The 20,692-nt window shown below is 52.0% G+C and overlaps 1 protein-coding gene across 2 annotated transcripts in view; it reads right to left on the bottom strand.

Annotated features, from left to right (window-relative positions):
• Positions 1-20,692, bottom strand: part of PLXNA4 (plexin A4) — a 689,852-nt gene that overhangs the window by 228,378 nt on the left and 440,782 nt on the right. For both annotated transcript variants that reach the window (XM_075925673.2, XM_075925677.2), the window contains exon 5: positions 19,027-19,127. In XM_075925673.2, coding sequence (XP_075781788.1) covers positions 19,027-19,127 — 101 coding nt within the window. The remainder of the gene's footprint in view (positions 1-19,026; positions 19,128-20,692) is intronic.

The raw sequence follows: 20,692 nt of genomic DNA, 5'->3' as shown, positions 1-20,692 counted from the left end.
AAAAGCAGCTGCTTTTGCGGAAAAACTTGCCGGCTGTCTACACTGGCCGCTTGAATTTTCGCAAGAACACTGACTTCCTACTGTCTGAAATCAGTGCTTCTTGCGGAAATGCTATGCTGCTCCCGTTCGGGCAAAATGCTTTTGCGCAAGAGGGCCAGTGTAGACAACGCGGTATTGTTTTGCGCAAAAAAGCCCTGATTGCGAAAATGGCGATTGGGGCTTTCTTACACAAAACCGCGTCTAGATTGGCACGGACGCTTTTCCGCAAAAAGTGCTTTTGCGGAAAAGTGTCCGTGCCATTCTAGATGCTCTTTTCCACAAATGCTTTTAACGGAAAACTTTTCCATTAAAAGCATTTGCGGAAAATCATGCCAGTCTAGACGTAGCCTTGCAGTCTCCCTTCACCCCAGTAACTCTATGTGCATCACATGAGTACCAACTGCTCTGACCTACCTTCATGCCCTTGTTAAGGGTTGATTCCTCCGAAACCCTATGCCTGTGGGGAGAGCCAACAATCTTGCCTTCAGGTGAACATCTAGTCAGCAATTGGCATGTGTGTGTGTCTGAGAGAGACGCGCCATTCACACAGAGCCATAACCTGGGCAGGTGCCATTCAGAGAGCAGAACAGACACTACAAGGAAGCTTTCTCTCATATGCCTCATGAAATACACAGGCCTAGATGGCGGGGTTGGCTAATTGATCCTGACCTGTCTTCAAAGAAGGCAGAGGATCCAACGTGGTTGTGACTAGGGATGTAAGCTTATCTGATAGTCAACTAGTCCCTCGACTAGTCGCTTCCCCCCGGCTTGCTGCCTCTATCAGGGGCAGCAAGCGGGGGGAGCAGGAATCGGTGATGGGGGGAGCCAGCTTAAAAGCCGGTTCCCCCCAGCACCATCTCCGCAGGTGACAGGGGAGGCAGGGGGGTAGTGGGGACCGTGTGCAAGCCGGGAGTCAGCTGAGTCCCGGTTCGTGTCCAGTCCCAGGAAGCTGCGCTTCTGCTTTTTAAATGTATTAAACACCTGCCAGCTCTTAAAACATTTAAAAGGCAGAGTCACAGCGGGATTATTGCTTGGGGCTGGGAGCTAACCCTTCTGCGGCTCCCCCACTTATCGACTAAGCGATGGAAATTCTATCGACTAGTCAATTAAACTACATTTAACATCCCTAGTTGTGGCTGCTGGTTCCTGGCTCAAAGAGATTCCAGGGAAGGACAAAACAGGTCCTCGCGCTCAGCCTCCTCCAGAGAAGCTCCTTTTGCCTCCCCGGTGGTCTACTGTAGAGTCAGACCCTTTTCCCAGACCCACTTTCTCCTGGCCTTCACGCCAGACGCAAGCAAGACAAAGTCACCCGCCGCCTCTCCATGAATCAAACATTCCAGGGCAGGCAACAGGATGGACATGGGGATTTAAAATACTGACCAGCCATGGCACTTCCAGGCACGCGTTAGCTGGAGTGTAATGATTTCCTGAATGTATCTCCATTCCAATGTAGCTCTACTCTCCTGCCCGGGGCCAGAAGGACAGACTTCTTTGGAAAGATGAACAGAAGGGAGAGGCTATGCTGCAAGTCGGCACCACAAAGGGCAGACAGCTCTACGCCCCTCCAAATCTGCCGCTGAGATACAGAGGGGTCCTAGCATATCTGAGTGTTTCACAGCGTTTAATGGAGAGCTGTCAATCACAATTGGCTCATGCCATTAACTCAAAACAAATTAACACAATTAAAAAAATTAATCGTGATTAATCACAGTTTTAATTAAACTGATTTATAATATACAGCTTGGACCTTTCTAGTCTGGCACCCACAGGACATGACCGGTTCTGAACGAGAGAATTTTCTGGACCATGAGAGGTCAATATTGTCTAGCAGCATGACCAACACATCCACTGCGTACTGAGTTGTCAGAGGACGTTTTGGGGTAAATTAGAGCTAAACAACAGCACAGACCCCTGAGCCAGGACTAGTGGCTGTAAATACTTTATGGGACTGCGGGAAACTTGGCCACACCTATGATAAGTGGACATCCGGTGAACTAAAATCATGCCGGACAACAGATGTTTCCAGACCAGAGAGTTCTGGACTAGAGAGGTTCAACCAGTGTAAATATATGATAAGTACTTTGGATGTTTTGCTACATTTTCAAATATTTTGATTTCAACTGCAACACAATACAAACTGCACAGGGCTCACTGTAAATTATTATTTTTTATTACAAATATTTGTGCTGTAAATAAGAAGGAAAAGAAATTCACCTCCTACCAGTACTGTAGTGCAGGCTCTTTATCATGAAAATGTAACGTGCACATGAAGATTTTTCTTTTGTTACCTAGCTGCACTCAGAAACAGAACAATGAAAAACTGTAGAGCCTACAAGTCCACTCAGTCCCATTTGTTCAGCCACTCACTAAGACAGACTCATTTGTTCACCTGTACGGGAGGTAATACAACCCACTTCTTACCTGAAGAGTCACCAGAAAGTGAGAACAGGTCTTCCCATGGCATTTATGTAGCCCACCTTGAAGGGCATTTACATGCCAGATACAGTAAACATTTGCATGTACAGTACTTGTATGAGATGAACTGAAAAATGCTATTTCTTTTATCTCCCTTACAGTGGAAATATTTGTAACCAAAAATAACAACATCAAGTGAGCACTGTTCACTTTGTATTCCGTGTTGCAATTGAAATGGATATAGTTGAAAACGTAGAAAACATCCAAAAGTGCTATTGTTGTTTAACAGCACAATTAAAATAGCGATTCATTGCAATTGATTTTTTAATCCTTTGGCAGCCCTGCTTTAATGTCTGACCTTCAAAAGGCCCCTCCCTGAGAGGCAAGACAGGGCTATTATCCCCACTGTACAGATGGGAACTGAGGCACACAGAAGCTAAGTGACTTGCCCGTGGTCACACAGGAAGCCTGTGATGGAGCAAGGAACTGAACGCAATTCTCTCAAGCCCTAGGCTTGCATACTAATCACTGGATCTTACTTCCACTCAGCTCTGACTGTCCCATTGCTCCCTTTGGAACACTATTGCACAGCCAGATGCGGCTCACCATTAGGAAATTTCCCCTCGCGTTCTGTACAAACTTTCCTTAGGACCTCCGGCGCTCCTTGCTACAACCTCTTGGACCCCTGCCTGCTTAGACCCTTACAGGTCTCGTAAGCAGCTACCACAATCCACCCATAAAGACAAACGTTGCAGGTATCCTTCTTTGAGGCTATGTCTAAACTACAGGCTTCTTTCGGAAGAAGCTATTTTCAAAAGAGCGTGTCCACACTGCCAAACCACATCGAAAAAGCGATCTGCTTTTTCAAAAGAGAGCGTCCACACTGAATGGATGTTATCTCGCATTTAAGCTGTGATTACTATGGATGGAGCGGCCACCAGGGCACCTGTGCTTTTTCCTCTCTCCTCTTCTTTCGAAAGAACTCCCTCTTCCCCGTTTACACATGCCTTTTTGCGAAAGAGCTCTTTCGGAAGAAGGCTGTCTCGTAGAAAGAGGTTTACCAATGTCGGAAAAACCCCTCTCTTCTTTCAATTTTTTTCGAAAGAACGTGATTGCAGTGTAGATGTAAGTGAAGATCTTTCGGAAAAATGGCCATTTTTCTGAAAAAAACTCTGTAGTGTAGACACAGCCTCAGTCACTCCAGACTCTGCAGCACTTTTGAGCCTCACTCCTGTCCTTGCAAACAAAATAGCCATCAGACTAGTGCACCAGCTCCTGAGCTATAACTTCCTAACAGCGCCTGGTGCTGGCTGGTCTCCATTTGCCAGGGTCTCATAGGCTGTGATGGGGAAGAGGAGGAGAAATAGATTTTCAATTGAACGTTCTTGTTCTTTGCAGTCGCTGTCTTGAAGGAGGCATAAGGGATCTGTTGAAAAAGGCTTTCTTTCTCGACAGATCCCCCTCTAGACTGCCACTTTTTGCTGACAAAGTGCTGAGTTGGCAAAAACGGTGGCCATTTTTATGCAAATTAAGCACGGGATATTTAAATCCCCGCTTCATTGGCAGTGTCGACCTGCCTAATCTGCATCCCTCTGCCAACAAAGGGATGCAGTCTAGACATACCCTTATAGACCTAGATCTAGTTATAGCTATTGCAACAGGGCTCTGGTGAAAATTCAAACTCAGCTCTCCAACCAGCCTGGGGAACTAAGCCACGCCAGTGGATGGGCATTGCCCTGGAAGTCATGAGTCCTTTGTTCCTTGCTCAGCTGTGACGTTGAGCAAACTCTTCACTTTTCTTTGCCTGAGTTTCTTCCTCTGTAAACAGCTGATGGTGCCCCTGACTCACCTCAATGAAATAACACAATGGAAGGAGATGTTTTTGTATTACGGGGATCGCTCTGTTTGCAAGTAGAAGCTGATGGTACCAGCCTGGAATATATTCCATTTAAATATTATAAATTGCTCTATGAACAGACTAAGTATGGGACAGGGGAAGCGGGCAGGACTCCTGTATCTCCCCTCAAGGCTAGCGTTTAGGCTTTTGTCTGGCTGCCCTAATTCATGGCACGGGGCTAAGGAATTAAAGCAACGGTCTCTGCCTTGGGAGACGTTTCATGCTCTCAATTCGATGCTGTTGAAAAGGAGCGCCGGGAGAGGCCTAGGGTGAGAGCTGGTGGGCGAAAGAATGCTACATAAAGGAGAAAGACACGCATTACTCAAACCCCACAAGGACATATAGGGTCTGTGTGTTGGTGGGGGGGAGGAGAGCAGACCGTATCCCTGGCAGAAGAAGGGGGGCTGGATGAAAATGCAGCATATAGAGAGCCCTGGGAGAAAATAATCTAGGCAAATGTTGAGTTTCAGCAATGCTCAATTTCAGCTTCCCAGAGCATGTCCCCACATCAGGACACACAGAGCAGCTTCCTGCCCACACCTAGCGGGACTCCACACTGCCGGCACCAGCATCCATCCAACTCAGCCTTGAAGCACATTTCTTTTCCCTTGGAGACGGCTCTGCTCCGGCAGTGCCCCCGGGGTGACAGCAGCAAAGGCACCCTGGCTTGAGAGCAGGGAGGAAAGGAGGCAATCTAAGGCTTAGTAGGCGTGGGACGAGGAAGACATGTGACTGTGTCGGGAAAAGCTACGTGGAGGGGGAGGGGGTGAGAGTACACACAGGTGGCCATGCTAAGGGAGTGTGCGGGTGGGTTTGTGTGCACAGAGAATATCATGTATGTATGTGTGTGCCACACACCCTGGCTGCATCTACACTGCAGGCTTCTTGTGCAAGAACTTTTTGCGGAAGAAATCTTCCCCAAAAAGTTCTTGTGTAAGAGCACGTTCACACTGCCATGTGCTTTTGCACAAGAGAGCATCCACACTGCCATGGATGCTCTTGAGCAATAAAGCTCTGATGATCATTCACAGAATAGCCATCAAAGCACCTGTGCTTTTTCTGATAGGCTGTTTTTGTGCAAGAAACCCCCGGTGTCCGTCCAAACAAGCCATTTTGCACAAGAGCTCTTGCGCAAAAAGGCTTATTCCTCGTAGAAAAAGAAATAACTCTTGCTCAAAAAGCCCTGTCTTCTAATGATCTACAGTACTTTTTCTTGCACAAAAACGCACTTGTGCTACGTCTACAGTGGCATGATTTTCCGAAAATGCTTTTAACGGAAAAGTTTTCTGTTAAAAGCATTTTTGGAAAAATCGCGTCTAGACTGGTAGGACGCTTTTCCGCAAAAGCACAATCTAGAGGTAGTTTTCCGCAAAAAAGCCCCGATCGCTATTTTCGCAATCGGGACTTTTTTGCGGAAAACAGTACTGTGCTGTTTACACTGGCCCTCTTGCGCAAATGATTTGCGCAAAAGGGCTTTTGCCCGAACGGGAGCAGCACAGTATTTCTGCAAGAACACTGACGATCTTACTTGAGATCGTCAGTGTTCTTGCAAAAATTCAAGCGGCCAGTGAAGACAGCTGGCAAGTTTTTCCGCAAAATCAGATGATTTTGTGGAAAAACTTGCCAGTCTAGACACAGCCTTGCGCAAAAACTCTGCAGTGTAGACATAGCCTGAGAGGATTCTGTGTGAACGTGAGTGCGCACAGTAAGAATTGTGTGTGTCCACATGTGAACATCCATACAAGGAGGCAGCAGTGTCCTAAAAAGTCCCAAGTGATTATTTCAGGAGGGGAAGCCTCTTGCTTCTCCCCTGCACCACCCCCTCCACTCTAGACCTGCCGCGAATTTGACACTGTGGAGAAGGATGAAATGTCAGGGAGAAAACACTTAAAAAACAATGTATTTGTACCTCTGGCCCCCTTGCTCCAGTCATCTGAAGAAGTGGGTTGTGCCCACGAAAGCTCGTGATCATCTACATATTTGTGTTCGTTTCTAAGTTGCTGCAGAACCATTTGTTGTTCAAGTTTTTTCAGTTGCCACCGAATATGGGATTTTGAAACATGTCAGGGAGAAGAGATGTTCAGAGGCAGACGTGACCCCACCCTGTGGAGATCTCATTCTCTGTGCCATTTTCTCTCATTGGCAGGTTATTGGCTGCAGAGACACGGGGGAACGCCTGACAATAAGACAGAAATCAATGCCCTGGAAACAGCCCTATGACTGAGACTGAATTTTTCAAGTCATTCATCCATCATAACTCTGTCTGCTTTTGCTCCAGCAGCTAGCAAGGCATGGCAAGGAACCCTACGGGGCATTCATTATGCTGATACAGAGCAAGTGAGAAATGCAGGGAACTACTTACCACCAGTCCAAGCTGCAAAACTCAAATGGGGGGTCTGGCTTCTACCAAGGCACCAGGCAGCCTTGGCCTTCTCGTGCACATTAGTCCAGGTCTGTGGCAACCCCCTTGCTGTTTCAGGCCCAGGCGCCCCTCTGATCACACACATACATGCAGAACAGCAACAACCACAGTCCTGGGCCTCCAAAATGCTGCCAACCACCGAACCTGCAGCCTTGCCCGAGGGGTCAGTCCTTAGCCCTGTACGATGCAGCCGGGGCACCTCCATTCTGAGCTGCGGTACCCTCAGCTACTCCAGCCCGGAGATCCCTACCCAGCTGCACTGAGGTGACCAGTGACGGTCCGACAACACCCTGTAATACCCTGAACAAAACTGATGGATTAAAGATCAACTTGACTGAATTCAGGTAAAACCTTACTGAGCTCTGGTTAACCCCGCGAGGGTCCATTGTATCAACGGGCAGTCGTGGATGAATTATTGTGGCACTGAACATGCCTTCTGTAGTAGGGAGGGGGGAATACTAATGAACTTCCTCCATTCCCGACCCTTTGAAGCCACTCTCTTCAGAGGTTTCCAACTGGATCCTCTAGGGACCAACAGACAAAGAGATGGGGCTTGGGGAGAAGCAGCCTGGTTATAAATTGACTCGGGGCACTTTTCCTTATCCAGCAAACAGACAGGAGCACTGGTTCGTGGGGATCCCCAACCTTGGGGAAGAGTGGGAAGGCATGGCCTACTGAAACCTCATAAGATTGGGTGCTGAAGCTGAGATGAACTAGTAACCACAAGGAACCGCCCTGGGACAGGGAGATGAAGCATTTTTCCTGCCAGAGCCCGAGTTTGAGACAGGGTGGTACCTGGGAAGATTATGTGCAGGTTTGCCTGTTGTTTGTAATGTTTTCTCTGTACACTAAAACCAGAGCAGGCTTGCCTCCGAAAAACTAGGTGGTGCCTGGAAACGGTGAAGAGAAAGCAAGTGGGTATGGTGATAGCTCAGGGTATGTCTACACTGCCACTCTAGTTCGAACTAGGGTGGCTAATGTAGGCATTCGAACTTGCAAATGAAGCCCGGGATTTAAATATCCCGGGCTTCATTTGCATGTTGCCGGGCACCGCCATTTTTAAATGCCCCATAGTTCGAACTACCTGCCCGCGGCTACACACGACACGGACTAGGTAGTTCGAATTAAAGCTCCTAATTTGAATTACCATTATTCCTCCTGCAACCACTGAGGGAAAATAGAAGCACAGTCGTGTTGAGCTGGGGCAGATCCAAGCTCTGGTCTCTCCCCCTGCCATGCTCTTGCAGCCCTGCCTCGTGTCCTGACCCACACACAGAGCTCTGCCAATGCTCCTCGTGCCCGTAGCAACAGCATCCCAGGTCCCCCCCTCCCCTGCTGAGACTGCAAAGTGGCTTCTCCGTCCCGGAGACAAATAACAAGTCCGACACCAAAATCTCTGGATCTCCAATAGTGAAAGGCTTGTTCCGAAACCGGCTGCACAAACTAATTGCCTCCCTCCCCCTCCCCACTGCCCTCCAGCTAGGAAGAACCAATCAAGGAAAAAACCTGTTATCAAAATACATTTACCAGCCACTGCTGCTGAGGTCTGGTAAAATCCCTGCGTCGCCCCAGGCAGAGGGAGCCACTCCGATGAATCAACCTGCAAATGGCCCCAGTCTGTCCTGCTGCAATACTGGTTAGGGAGCGCGTCCGAAAGGGGCCTCTCTTGGGAGGCTGGGATCAGAAAATGGAGGGATGGGTGCCAGCTGGCTCCATGCTGACCCCTGCCACCTCTACCTGCACAGAGAGGGGGTTCTCCAGTCTCCAGGCCTCATCACTGGCCTGTCTGCCATAGCCACCGGGAGTCGCTCAGGCTGGTTTGCTCAAAGTCCACACCTGTGTCTCACTGGCTGGTGTGATCGATCAGCAGCCAGCACTGCGCTCAGAGCCCTTCGGACTCTAACAGACCTGACCCCGCGCCCATGGAATTGGCTCTCTGGACCGAGAGCTCGTGTCACAAAGGCCATGAAAGAGTCTCCACACGTTTGGGGCACTTCCACTCGGGTCCAGGTGAGAGCTGATGCCGAGGTGCTAAGCAGAGAGGTACATTAGATAAGCCTCAATAGATGGACTGCTATAAATCTCCTGAGTCATCTAGGGTGTGTCTAGACTACAGGGTTTTGTCGACAAAACTATACCTGCGTCTACACTACCGTCGTGTTCTGTTGACAGTAAGTTGACAGAACTCGGCAGTTTTGTCGACGGCGGTAAACTTCATTCTACGAGGAATAACTCCTTTTGTTGATAGTACTGTGTTGAAAAAATGCACTATTGCTTGCAAACTGTGCTTTTTTGAAAGAGAGCATCTAGACTCTCTTTCAAAAAAGCGGCTTGCTTTGTCAACAGTATTGGTTGTGGTCTAGACACTCTTTTTCGACAGAGGCTTTGTTGACAGTATCTGTCAACAAAGCCTCTGTCGAAAAAGGCGGCAGTCTAGACGTACCCCTAGTTCCCAGCTGGGAACAACCCTTCCTAAAAGGACAAAACTCCTTCCCCTCTTTCAATAACCTCCTCGGAAAAAGGTGGATTCACTCTGTGTCAATGCCCATTGGGGGAAGATGATGCCCATCTGTCTAGATCCCTGATCTAGCTTCTGCCAGGGTCTGCTGCTTACAGGCTCAGCCGGCGTGCCAGCTCGGACTATGCCAAACTCGCCACAGCTTGGGGAGGTGACCAAACAGCTACGCCCCCACTGACTGGCAGGTCTACTGCTTCCCTGTGGCACATCAATGCCTAAACCAAATATCATGTTTCTGTTTCTAATTCCAATGTTTTGATTCTGAGTGACTCCAGCCAGTCCAACCACCTTAACTCTGCCCAACATCCAATCCTACTGCACTGGGAAATGTGGCTTCATCTTGGCTACGCATGGGGATGGAAGAACAAACAGGGTGAAGAGAGCCGGTGCAGATCTGAGCTCCTCCAGCACTTGGGGGTTCGGCTCAGCCCATCTGAGCCAGCCACAAGCTCCAGAGCCAAAGCTGGGTTGGAATCAGAACCCTTTCACCATTCAGCGGACGTGGGGCTCATCCCTAACAAACCGTGTACCTTTGTGGCCACTCCTATTGGAAGCCTTCAGAGCTGGCCCCAAACCCCTGACAACTTGCAAGTGCCGTTGCCTGACGCCCTCCTGCCCTTCCCACAGCAGCATCACTTCCCAGAGTGGGCCCCAAGGTTTCCCGTCTCCTCCGGCAGCACCTGTTAAAAGTGTTCAGAAAGGAAGAGCGTGCATGGTAACCTCATCCCTAGGGGAAGCCACATCCTTTCAGCGGACTAAGAGTCAAGGGAGAGACAGACTTTTAAAGAGCTCGCGCCTGATCTTATCGCTGCCTCTGTAGGCGGCTTGGGTTACCAGAGACTCGCTATAGTGACTCAGAAGACTTTGACCAAGAAAGGTAAAGTCAGGGTCGATCAATGAGCCTGTGCCGGCTCCGTGGCATCGCGTTACCTGCCGAGGCGAGCCAGCGTTCTTTTCTGGTCTGGGCATGAGCCTGTGGAAGGAGGAAAAATAAGAAAAAAAAAAAAAACGGGTGAGGACAGTCGAGGCACCATTTTCCCTTGTGTCAGGAGAGTCTGGTAGAAATGAGCCTCGTGACTGCGGACCGCAGAGGGTCCTGAGACCCCAGGGCCAAAGGGAAAAAAGGTAATTGACAGGACAGAGTCACTCTTGGCCAGGACTCTCCGTCCCCACGACTCTGCTCTCCTCAGTAGGTCTTCCAGTTAATCACAGGCCAGGCCCGGCCTGCAGCTGGAGAGTGCAGCCTGAGGCAGTGTGGGTCATGGTCCCTGCATTGGGACCCACAGTGGGGGCTTGTGCGCCCTGTCGTAGGGCTGTTCGGACTCTGCTCGTTCCGGGGCATAAGTTAGGGCTGTGCTGGGGATGTGGCATTGGGCTTGTGTTTTTTTGGCCAGAGCTTTCCAGAGACATGCGAGGCAGGGTGCAGGGACGCTCTAGTTCTCCACAGCCGGCTGCAGCCAGAGCCAGAATAAAGCCATGCGCGCCGAGCACTGAGTGCCCACTGAGCACCACGGGGGGTTTCTAGACCTCTAGGTGTGTATGTAGGCAGCTCGCTCCAGTCATAGCTACATGATATTTTCAGCAGGCTAGTCCAAGGAGAGCTGGAAGGATGCTTTTAAGAAGCCAATCAGAGGGCAGCTTGCTGGGGCAGCCCTGTATAAAAGCAGCTGCTTAGCAGAGAGAGAGGGGAGTTGAGTCCTGACCAGGGGTCGTGTGCAGGATGGGTTCCCAAGCAGAAGCACCTTAGCGAGAGCAGGCTTAAGGGAGCGGAAAAGCAGCTCCAGCCTGATACCTGCGAGGCTGCAGGCCTTGATATAAGGAGGCAGTAGAGGGGGAAAGCAGGAGGGCGGGACACGGCTGCTGACCGAGGGTGCCTGGGTCCCCCTTTCTTCCAACACCTTGCCACACTGAGGAGTGGCCTTCACGGACTGTGGCTTGTGCCAGAGCTGAGAGGCTAGACGGAGGTGGCAGATGACCATAGTGGCCAGTGCAAGACTGAGGACTTCCGATGCCCCAGAAAGGGCGGTCGAGAGAGCCGTGCGGCAGGCGCTACCGGGGGGCAGTACCCTGCAGAGGATCCGGGGGTGACTCTGGTCCTGAGCAGGAGCGTGGAGAGCACATGGAGCGACAGGGGTGAGGCGCCGGGCAGAAGAGGGTGACCTGCTGAGGGCAGAGCTAATTCCCAGCGCAACCAGCGGAAGCATGAGCCCATTACACGTCCCTCAGCAGCTGTGACACTAGCCATGCTGGGGCCTGGCTTGGATCCCTCAGAGCCTGGCCTCAGCCAGGTGCCTGTGGGATGCTGTGCGGGTTTTCATGTGGCCACACACCAGTGACTCCTTCCCACCCCTCCCAATCCAAACGGGGAGGGGAAACTGTAGACACAGCAGGCTTATTCCCTATTCTAAAACAGGTGTTCCTTCCCCAAGCCTGAGCTGCTGTCCGAGGATTTTAGAGTCGTGATCAAACATCTGGGGAGGATCCTTCCTTTCGCCTCCTCACTCTTCTAAGCCCCTCTGTCCTCAGCTCATCCAGGAAGCACTTAGCCACTGCCCAGAGAAAGCCCAGTTGCAGCAAGGGGAGGGATCAGTCCCACAGACTTGGATGGCACAGCCGGGCAGGGCTTGGCTCAGGAAGCTGGCTGGCATGGCCATGCCTCTTACAGCAGCAAGTGGAAAAGCATCAGTTTGTTTCCCACTAAGAGAAAACTTTCCCCCTCCCTTCCTCTCACCCTGTGCCCTGGTTCAGTGACATGTAGGGTTGCCAGATGGTTTTAACAAAAATACCAGACACACCTGACATTACATCACAATCTACATTCCATTACATCACAATCTACATTCCATTACATCACAATCTACATTCTACATTCATCTCATTCCATTACATCACAATCTACAATCTACATTCATCTCATTCCATTACATCACAATCTACATTCTACATTCATCTCATTCCATTACATCACAATCTACATTCCATCTCATTTAGAAATACTGGACATTTCTATTTTCTCATTTCTATTTTCTCAATTTGTTTCCCAAACAGAAAGCTCAAATACTAGACTGTCCAATTCAAAACCGGACACTTGGCAACCCGAGTGACACTCCCATGACCTTGCAGCTAGCCTTGGCTCATCAGCTGCTTTCTGTCCTGGGCACTTGCTCTCTCTGTGCCCGCTCTTCCCTTTTCAGCCTGGGGACCGCCCCTCCCTCGAGACCCACACAGAGCCGAGCCCCACATTTTCAATTTATACCATCTAAATGATTCATCACAGCCTAGAGAGGCCTAAACGCAGCCCTGGAGGGGAATGAGATGAGAGCTAGAGATACAGCCAGGCAAAGCTCCAGTGACTGGCTTCTGGAAGACAGGAGGGCTGATCGATGCCCTCTCCCTACCGCCTCATGCTCCCTCCACCCTCCAGATCTCTCTCAATGGAGTCATATTTCCCCCTGTAAGATTAGGACGGGAGAGTCACAGAAATCAATTCCCGGGCGCTGGCACGCTGCCCCGTGCACGGAGAGCCCAGTATCGCAATGCAATGCGGGATCATAAAGCAGTCACCAGACACCGGCCCGTCCGGGCTGAGGCATTCACTGGAGTTCACATGTGGGAGCTCAGAGCACCCAGTGAACTGACGGGGGTAATCTGAGAAGCAGTGGGCACTGGCACCTGCGCCGAAGCCCTCAGCCACGGATGCTCCGATCCCACAGCGAGACGCACTCTAGAAACAAACAGGCGGCTGCGCGCGGCCAACAGGCAACCCCTCTCTGTCCAGCGAGCGCTCCTTGGCATGCCCACGGCATAACTCTACCCTGCCAGGAATGAAAGAGGACTGATACTGGAGAGGAAGGAGGGTCGTATTGTTAAGGCACATGCCTGGCGGTCAGCAGACATGAGTGCCATTCCTACTCCTCCACCGAGGGCCTGGACAAGCCATGGCCCTGCTTGGTGCCTCGGTTTCCCCATCTGTAACCCAGAGATCACAGTACCTCAAAGAGGCTTCCTTCCTGCTTGTGGGGCATTAGAAAGCCTTGGCTGAAATGGGACAGAGGGTGAGGCAGTCGCACTAGTGATGATCCGTGGTGCCGACAGGTTTCCTGGAGACCTTGCATGGGGAGGGGAGGGTGAATTTCCTGTGCTTGCTGTATAGGCTGGTTAATGATGTTAACAGCGTTCCAAGGTCCAGTGCCAATCAGGGCCCCAACACCCAGGTGCTGCTGCCCCGGGGCAGCCAGGCACCTTCACTCTGTGCCACAGGAGCTGGAAGTTGAGAACAGGGGGGTCGGTACCTTCCTGCTGCTTGCCTGCCTGGAAATGCCCTGGGCCACTCAGCTCATGGGATCTGGCCCTCCTGTGTCTACAGCAGGTGTTCTGGGGGCGGACTGTGGGCGGGGCCATGCCTGGCAGTTTGGGAAGGCAAAGCCTTCCCCTGCCTTGTGTACTGGATGCCTGTGAGGATAGGGAGGGAACAGAACAACAAGCGAGGGCAGAGAGAACATAAGAACATAAGAATGGCCGTATTGGGTCAGACCAAAGGTCCATCTAGCCCAGTAGCCTGTCTGCCAACAGTGGCCAGCGTCAGGTGCCCCAGAAGGGGTGGACCGGAGACAGTGATCAAGCGATTTGTCTCCTGCCATCCTTCTCCAACCTCTGACAAACAGAGGTCAGGGACACCATTTCTATCCCCTGGCTAATAGCCTTTTATGGACCTAACCTCCATGAAATTATCTAGCTTCTCTTTAAACTCTGTTATAGTCCTAGCCTTCACAGCCTCCTCTGGCAAGGAGTTCCACAGGTTGATTACACACTGTGTGAAGAAGAACTTTATTTTATTAGTTTTAAACCTTCTACCCATTAACTTCATTTGGCATCCTCTAGTGCTTCTCTTATGGGAACTCATAGAGCAGTGAAGTGGCCATGGCGTTGTTGCCTTCGGGAGTTGGAGTCATTGACTTGTCTTGTGTCATAGAAAATCCAGAGCACCCGAGTCTCCTTTCCCCTGCAGTAACATCCTGATCTCAGTGGCATAGCACTGGGGGAAGCAAGAGGGGAATGGGCTCTAGGCCCTCCCAGCTTCCTACCCCTAAGTACAGGAGAGGCTGTGGGGAACACTGGCTCAGGCCTGGGACGCAGGAGGAAGGAAAGGAATTGAGAGGGAGGATTTACATGCTTTCCTTTCTGAGCCCTCGTGGCCCTGCTGTGAGGCATGGCGAAAAAGGGCAGCCCCATTTGCAGAAGCTGAACAAGGAGCCACCAGGACACATGGCCCATCTGTCGTGAAGTTGGGAACAAAGCCCAGGAAATCAGGTGCATTCACTACAACGCCATCCTTCTCCCTTCAGGGAGGGAAAGGAGGGTGTTGGGGGGAAGGCTTGCACATGGGCTCCCTAGTGTACTGAATCAGTGCTCCCTTCCCTGCTACCCGCCGGCCAGCATTCTCTCTAGCTCCCTTGCCCCACTTTGCTATAGGGGATTGATCCCCCTTCTCTCACTACCGGGGATTAATCGCTAGCACATTGATTGCTTGATCCCCGCCAGCCACCCTGGGTGGCTGTAGCAGCTGAAATATCTGGGATGGCCGTGGATCGACCAGCAGCTAGTGTTGCGGGAGTGAAGGGCTTTTCTGGGCCTCGAAGCTCGAACACGGAGCCAGTCGGGCAGCAAGGACACCTTCCCTAGGCCAGACCTGGAGACCAAATACACATGCTTCCCTGAACAGAAGAAGGAAGCGTGTGACCTCCGGCCACTGTTCACTGGGGTCTGTGATCTAACGTCACCCGCTTTCCAAGGATTCCACCTTTGCCTTACAAGTAAAGGAATGGGACTTAGCTCTGGTACCGCTCCGCGAGGGAACGGAAATGCCCTGCCTTATCTGCATCTCCACGCCCCCACCCGGACTTCCAGCGATTGTCTGTAAAGTACCAGAGCTGCCTTTTCATGCAAGGCCCTGGGACAGGCCCTCCATTACTGCTCAGTCCTGTGGCTGCAGTGTTTGGTGCTTGGCAGGCCTGGCCGAAGGTCAAGGTGATTGCCTTGGGCCCCATGCCCTCAGGGCTCCATGCTGCCCAGGACCCACCCACCTAGCCATTCGCTCGCTGCCCTAGCCGGGCCCCATAGTCAGGTGCCGCCGTGGGCCTCGCAAACTCTTTAGCCGGGCCTGGTGCTTTGTTTGGAGAGGATGTGCGATACATTCATGATGCTTGTGCCACTGCTCAAGCATCTTGGTGATGGGAAAATGCATGCGTCATGTGATTATCATCACACAAACGCACTGCACTGGACAAGTGTATCTGTGCCCGGGGCTGATGCTGCTTCGGCTCTATGCTAAAAGAATGAGTCCTTCAGCTCCGGTAGGAGAGGCTCACGCTTTCCACTGAGCGGTGCTAGGTTCACCCCTCCAGCTGGGGTGTTCTCAGCAGCCATGGTTAAGTGAATGACACTAAAATCTTCTTCAGGTTCCACAGACGTGGGTGGGACGGAGGATCTGCCACTTCTCACAACCTCCGAATACACTGCCTGTGATCAACAGCTATACCGCACCAGATCCCACAGCGGAGATCAGGGACTGCCCAGGGTTCAGGGCTGGCAGAGGCATCATAAGCTTCCCCTATGCTGATTCCTCCAATGCACCTCCACCTGCACCTCAGAAACCATCTCTGGAGCTGGTCACATTGAATCCACGGCTGCTCTGCAGAAACCCCCTCCAATCGGAGCCCGCACAGGGAGGTTTGTTGTGATGCACACCCCTGCCTGCCAGGAAATACACCATGAGCCACCAATTCATTGCACGCAAGCTACCAAGCATCAATCGGATGCTGGCATCATTCAGCCACTACCGAGACAGGCGGAAGGAGCTGATGATTTAAGGTTGAGAGGCTCCAAGGTCATTATTAACCCCTCTCGCCACCCAACCCTGCCATTCTGGGAGGGCCATAGAGCTCTGTGATTCCCAGGAAAGATGCCGCATAAACAAATCAATCATGGCAACCCACGGAAGTCCTTGATACAGAAGAGGTGGGCTCCCTGTGGCTTCCCATCTTATCTCTGAATACCACGGAAACATGCTGGGCCTACAAGACACGTGCCTCACTGGATAGGTCATCAGAACAGCCAGACTGGGTCAGACCAAAGATCCATCTAGCCTAGTGTCCTGTCTTCCAACAGTGGCCAATGCCTGGTACCGCAGAGGGAGGGAACACAACAGGGAATCATCAAGTGATCCACCCCATATTGTCCATCCCCAGCTTCTGACAGGCTAGGGCCACCATCCCTGTCCTTCCTGGCTAATAGCCATTGATGGATCCAGCCTCCATGAATTTATCTAGCTCTTTTGTGAACCCTGTTAAAGTCCTGGTCTTCACAACATCCTCTGGCGAGGAGTTCCACAGGTTGACTGTGCCCTGTGTGAAGAAATACTTCCTTCGCTTGGTTTTAAATCTGCTACCGATTAACTTTGGTAGCTAGAAGCACTATGCTTAGATATCACAGTGCTGGGCCCAGGAGAAGAGGAGCAAGGGAGACCACACCAAGCAATGGTCTCACATTCCCAGACCAAGAGGGCCCTGTGGTTCTGCTCTGAAACCCAGCAAACCCTGGTGGCTTCCGCTGAGATTCATTTGGATTTGATGGGTTCATGCAAATCAGCACCTCTGGGCTGGTTTGCATGAACCCCCTTAGCTTTCACACCACTCTCCAGCAATGTCCCCTGTGAGTTGAGTGCTTGGGCAACCCCCTCAGGAGAGATGCAGGGACCATCCAGCTGTTTAGCAGCGCGCCCACAGCCTCTTACATCCCACAGCATGTGTTTCTATGGGTGGTGCACCTCTGCACATGCTTTGGGGCACATAAAATGTATTCTACACATGGGTACTGAAGAGCAATGTTCCCTCTCGGGTTTTTTTTCATCCATGATAGCCACAGGCAGGAGTGGCGCTGCTGGTCCCCGCAGGCCAGTACCATGTCCAAGTTGTTTGCTATCGGACGGCAGCGTGCAGGGACTCTTGCAGGAGCAGACTGTCACGACAGGGTGGGGAGGGGCGGACATGGCCCATGAGAAGTTCTGCAGTGAGCCTCTTTCCCTGCTGATGGCCACTGGAGGCTACTAACTGCATCAGGAGGCTGCTAATTGCACCCTCCCCACCACCCCCAGCTGCTCTCTGCTGGTCTCCCTATAGCCAGGAGGCTCAGACATGCCCCCAGGCCACTGGCTCCGTTGCCAGGCAACGCAATCCCACCCTTCACGGCCTGTACCAGGCTTGAGCTCAGCCTGCCTGAGCCCCGGCTCTCCCCGCCGTGGGAGGAGGGGTCTCTGCAGGGGGCGGGGGATCGGGAGTTGAGGCGATTGAGGGTCAGAGTCAATGGAGTACCATCCAAAGTGCTGCAACTGCAGCAGAGCCTGGGGCCACCCTCACAGCCGTTCTGCATCCATTCTAGATGCCCCTGGCAAGGCTGCATTGCAGCCTCCTTCCCGGTAGTGGCTCAGCCACTGTGGCCGGGGGTGCTGACAGCCTCCGTGGGCCCTGGGCAAGGGGGAGGGGCCTTAAGTGAAAGGGGTAGGGGTGGAGGCAGCAAGTCCACCGTTCCCCCCAGTCCTTAGAGCCTCCAGGAGTGTGGGGTATGGCGCTCTGGATGCAATTTAAAGGGCTTGGGGCAGCAGGAGTGATGGTGGCCAGGAGCCCTGGGCCCCTTTGAATCACTGGGCTCTGGTGTAACTGCTCTCTTTGCTGCCCCTACCTCCATCAGAGTACCTGAATTGTCGCCTTAGTGAGCAGTCTCTCCCTTGTCGCTGATACTGGAACCCACATGGAGTGGAAATTATCTACTCACACTTTGCTCACTCTGCCAGAGGAGCCTGACGAATCTGCTTGAAACAATCAGCCTTGAAAGAGACGGGCTGACATTGGAATGGTTGTCATTAGGTTTCAGAGTTAACACCTCACTGAGCTGGAAGAGGACAGTGTCTCCTTACACATTACCTTTTACTTTGGCCCCTGTCCCTATGGAAGCCTCAGGGTTTGATTCTCCTCTCATGATAGCGTAAGGCAGGAGTTGAGTTACTCCCTTGACATGAACAGGAATCGAAGCAGTGTAAGCAGAGGAGAGTCAGTCCCTACTTGTCTCAAACAAGTCCCAGTCCCACTCCAGCTGCTCTAATCCCCTGGAGAAGGGAATGGATTTGTCCCGCCAAAAGAAACTACAAGTGTGAATGGGCCTGATTCAAAACACAATGGCATAACTTTTCCATTGATTTCAATAGACTCAAGGGCCTGCTGAGCTCTTCCCTATCCACTCCCATGTGTGCTGAGAGGGGAGAAGCCCAGACAGTCTTGGCTCTGTAATTCTTTCCTTTACCCATCTAGATCACGGGAAACCCAAAAAATGAGGAGTAAGGTTAGTTCGAACCAAGGGGTTTGGTTCGATCTAACGCATCCCGCCGCACACTTCCTGGTTCGAATCAGCTGTTGAGTGGAGTAACGCGCCGGCGAGATCATATTTAAATCCCCGCTTCATTAGCAATTCTGGTCACCTACATTTGCATCCCTAGTTCGAACTAAAGAGCAAGTGTAGACGTACCCCGAGTGTCCGAGGCCCAGCTGAGTTGCCTGCATCCCCCTTCCAAGCGTTGTCTTGTGCCCCACCAGGGATTGGTCTGTCCATATGCCCCGGCAGATGGTGAGAATTGCACCCTGGGGCCGGGCCGGGCGGAGGGAGACACCAGTGGGCTGTACTTACGTGTTATGGAGCACACACCAGCCGCAGTGGGGGTCCCCAGAACCCAAGCACTCGCTGCAGGTCTTGTATTGCCCGCACGACTCCACAGGCACCCGGGTCAGCTGCGGGAGGAAGGGAGAGAACATTTTAGTCTCACTGCTCCCAGTTCTTGCTGCAGCCATCGTCTCCTTGAGCCTAGCCTCTGCACAAGAGAGCCTGAGCAGGGCTCTCCAAGCCAGCCACGTCGGGGACGCAGCTCTGCGGAGGCTGAATACATCCATCCATCCCTCTGCCCTATGCACAGCCACACTGCTTCAGTGACGTAGTTCTGCTTGGAGAGACCCTCGTCCCTGCATGGGCTCAGCACAGCAGACAGCCCGTGTGCCAGGCACGGCTCCAAAACACATTGAGCCATTGCTAATTCCACCTTCGGCGTGTGCCCTAAAGGAGGGTGCTCACACTTCATTGCACCGCGACCCCCTTCGGACACCAGAAATTACCTCACGACCCCTGGAGGGCGGGCCGGAGCCTGAGTCCTCTGGAGCCCCACTGCCCAGGGCTGGTGGGGGAGGAGCAGGGATCTGCAGGTTCAACTCCAGGCCTGCTGCTCTGAGTCCAAACATACAGGGCTGAAATCCAGCTTTGGCCCTGGGGGGTGGGGCTCGGGAATCAGCTTCGGCCCTGGGCCCCAGCAAGTCGAAGCCAACCCTGGGGTGTGCATTAAAATGGGGTCCGGACCCTACAGTTCAAGAACCTCTGCCCCAAATGGCAACCGCAGGGCCTGCACTGGTGACACAGGCTCTGAAAGCGGCTCTCTCGTTTCGTCTCACAGGCCGCCCCTTTTACATAGCAGCCTAACAGCCCTGCGCGCTCATCCTAGTGTCCCCATTTCACTGATGGGAATTAAAGCACAGAGAGGCTAAGTGCCTTGACCAAGGGCAGATGGGAAGTTGACAGGGCAGCAGAGATGGGAACCCAGTTCCCAGAGTAACAGCCTGTAACCACTAGGCCACCTTGCTGTTCTAAGAACACGCTCTTGTTCTATTGTCTCAAGACCTCTCTGCTGTGCTTTCTGCATGCTGAATACTTCCTGGCCCAATAAATTGCACACTAGGCATCATACACAAGCCAATCTTTTCTTCTGGAAATCCCAGGCCTTTTGTTTTCCAAGCGCATCCTCATGCCGCTATCATTACTCTTGCCCTGGGACCCCTGGACTTCAGCTCCAACACCCTCTTAGCTTTGGGCAGCTGAAGGAATTTCAAAACTTCCCATCATTTCCAGCTATTCCTGGTTGGGCTGTTTCGACACCTGGTCTTCCTATCCTAGCCCAATTAGCACTCCCATTGTCACAGTGTCCCTTTGTCCCCCTCTAGCGGCGAGACAACAGAAAGAGCTTTCTGACTTGACTCATGCCTCCAAGCTGCTAGCGGAGCGCCTGTAAGTTCAGTGTGTAGAGATGCAAATCTCCAGAGATGGTTACAGGATGTTAGCAGTGAGTGATGCCTATCAGAAGTGGGATCTAAAAAAGAACTGCTCTGAGCCTGGCTACAGAGAAGAATGTTTTAACCCATCCCACCACAAGGCGGCGTAACACCGACAGGCAGAACCGAACCCGGGACCTCTGGAGCTTCGTGTAGGAGCCTCTATAGCTTGAGCTAAAAACTAGCTAGCTGTCAGTTAAAGC

This window comes from Pelodiscus sinensis, chromosome 1 (genome assembly GCF_052426305.1).
Source record: "Pelodiscus sinensis isolate ZL-2025 chromosome 1, ASM5242630v1, whole genome shotgun sequence".
NCBI lineage: Eukaryota > Metazoa > Chordata > Testudines > Trionychidae > Pelodiscus > Pelodiscus sinensis.
Note: the sequence above shows the minus strand (reverse complement) of the source record. Positions and strands in the feature narration are given on the sequence as shown.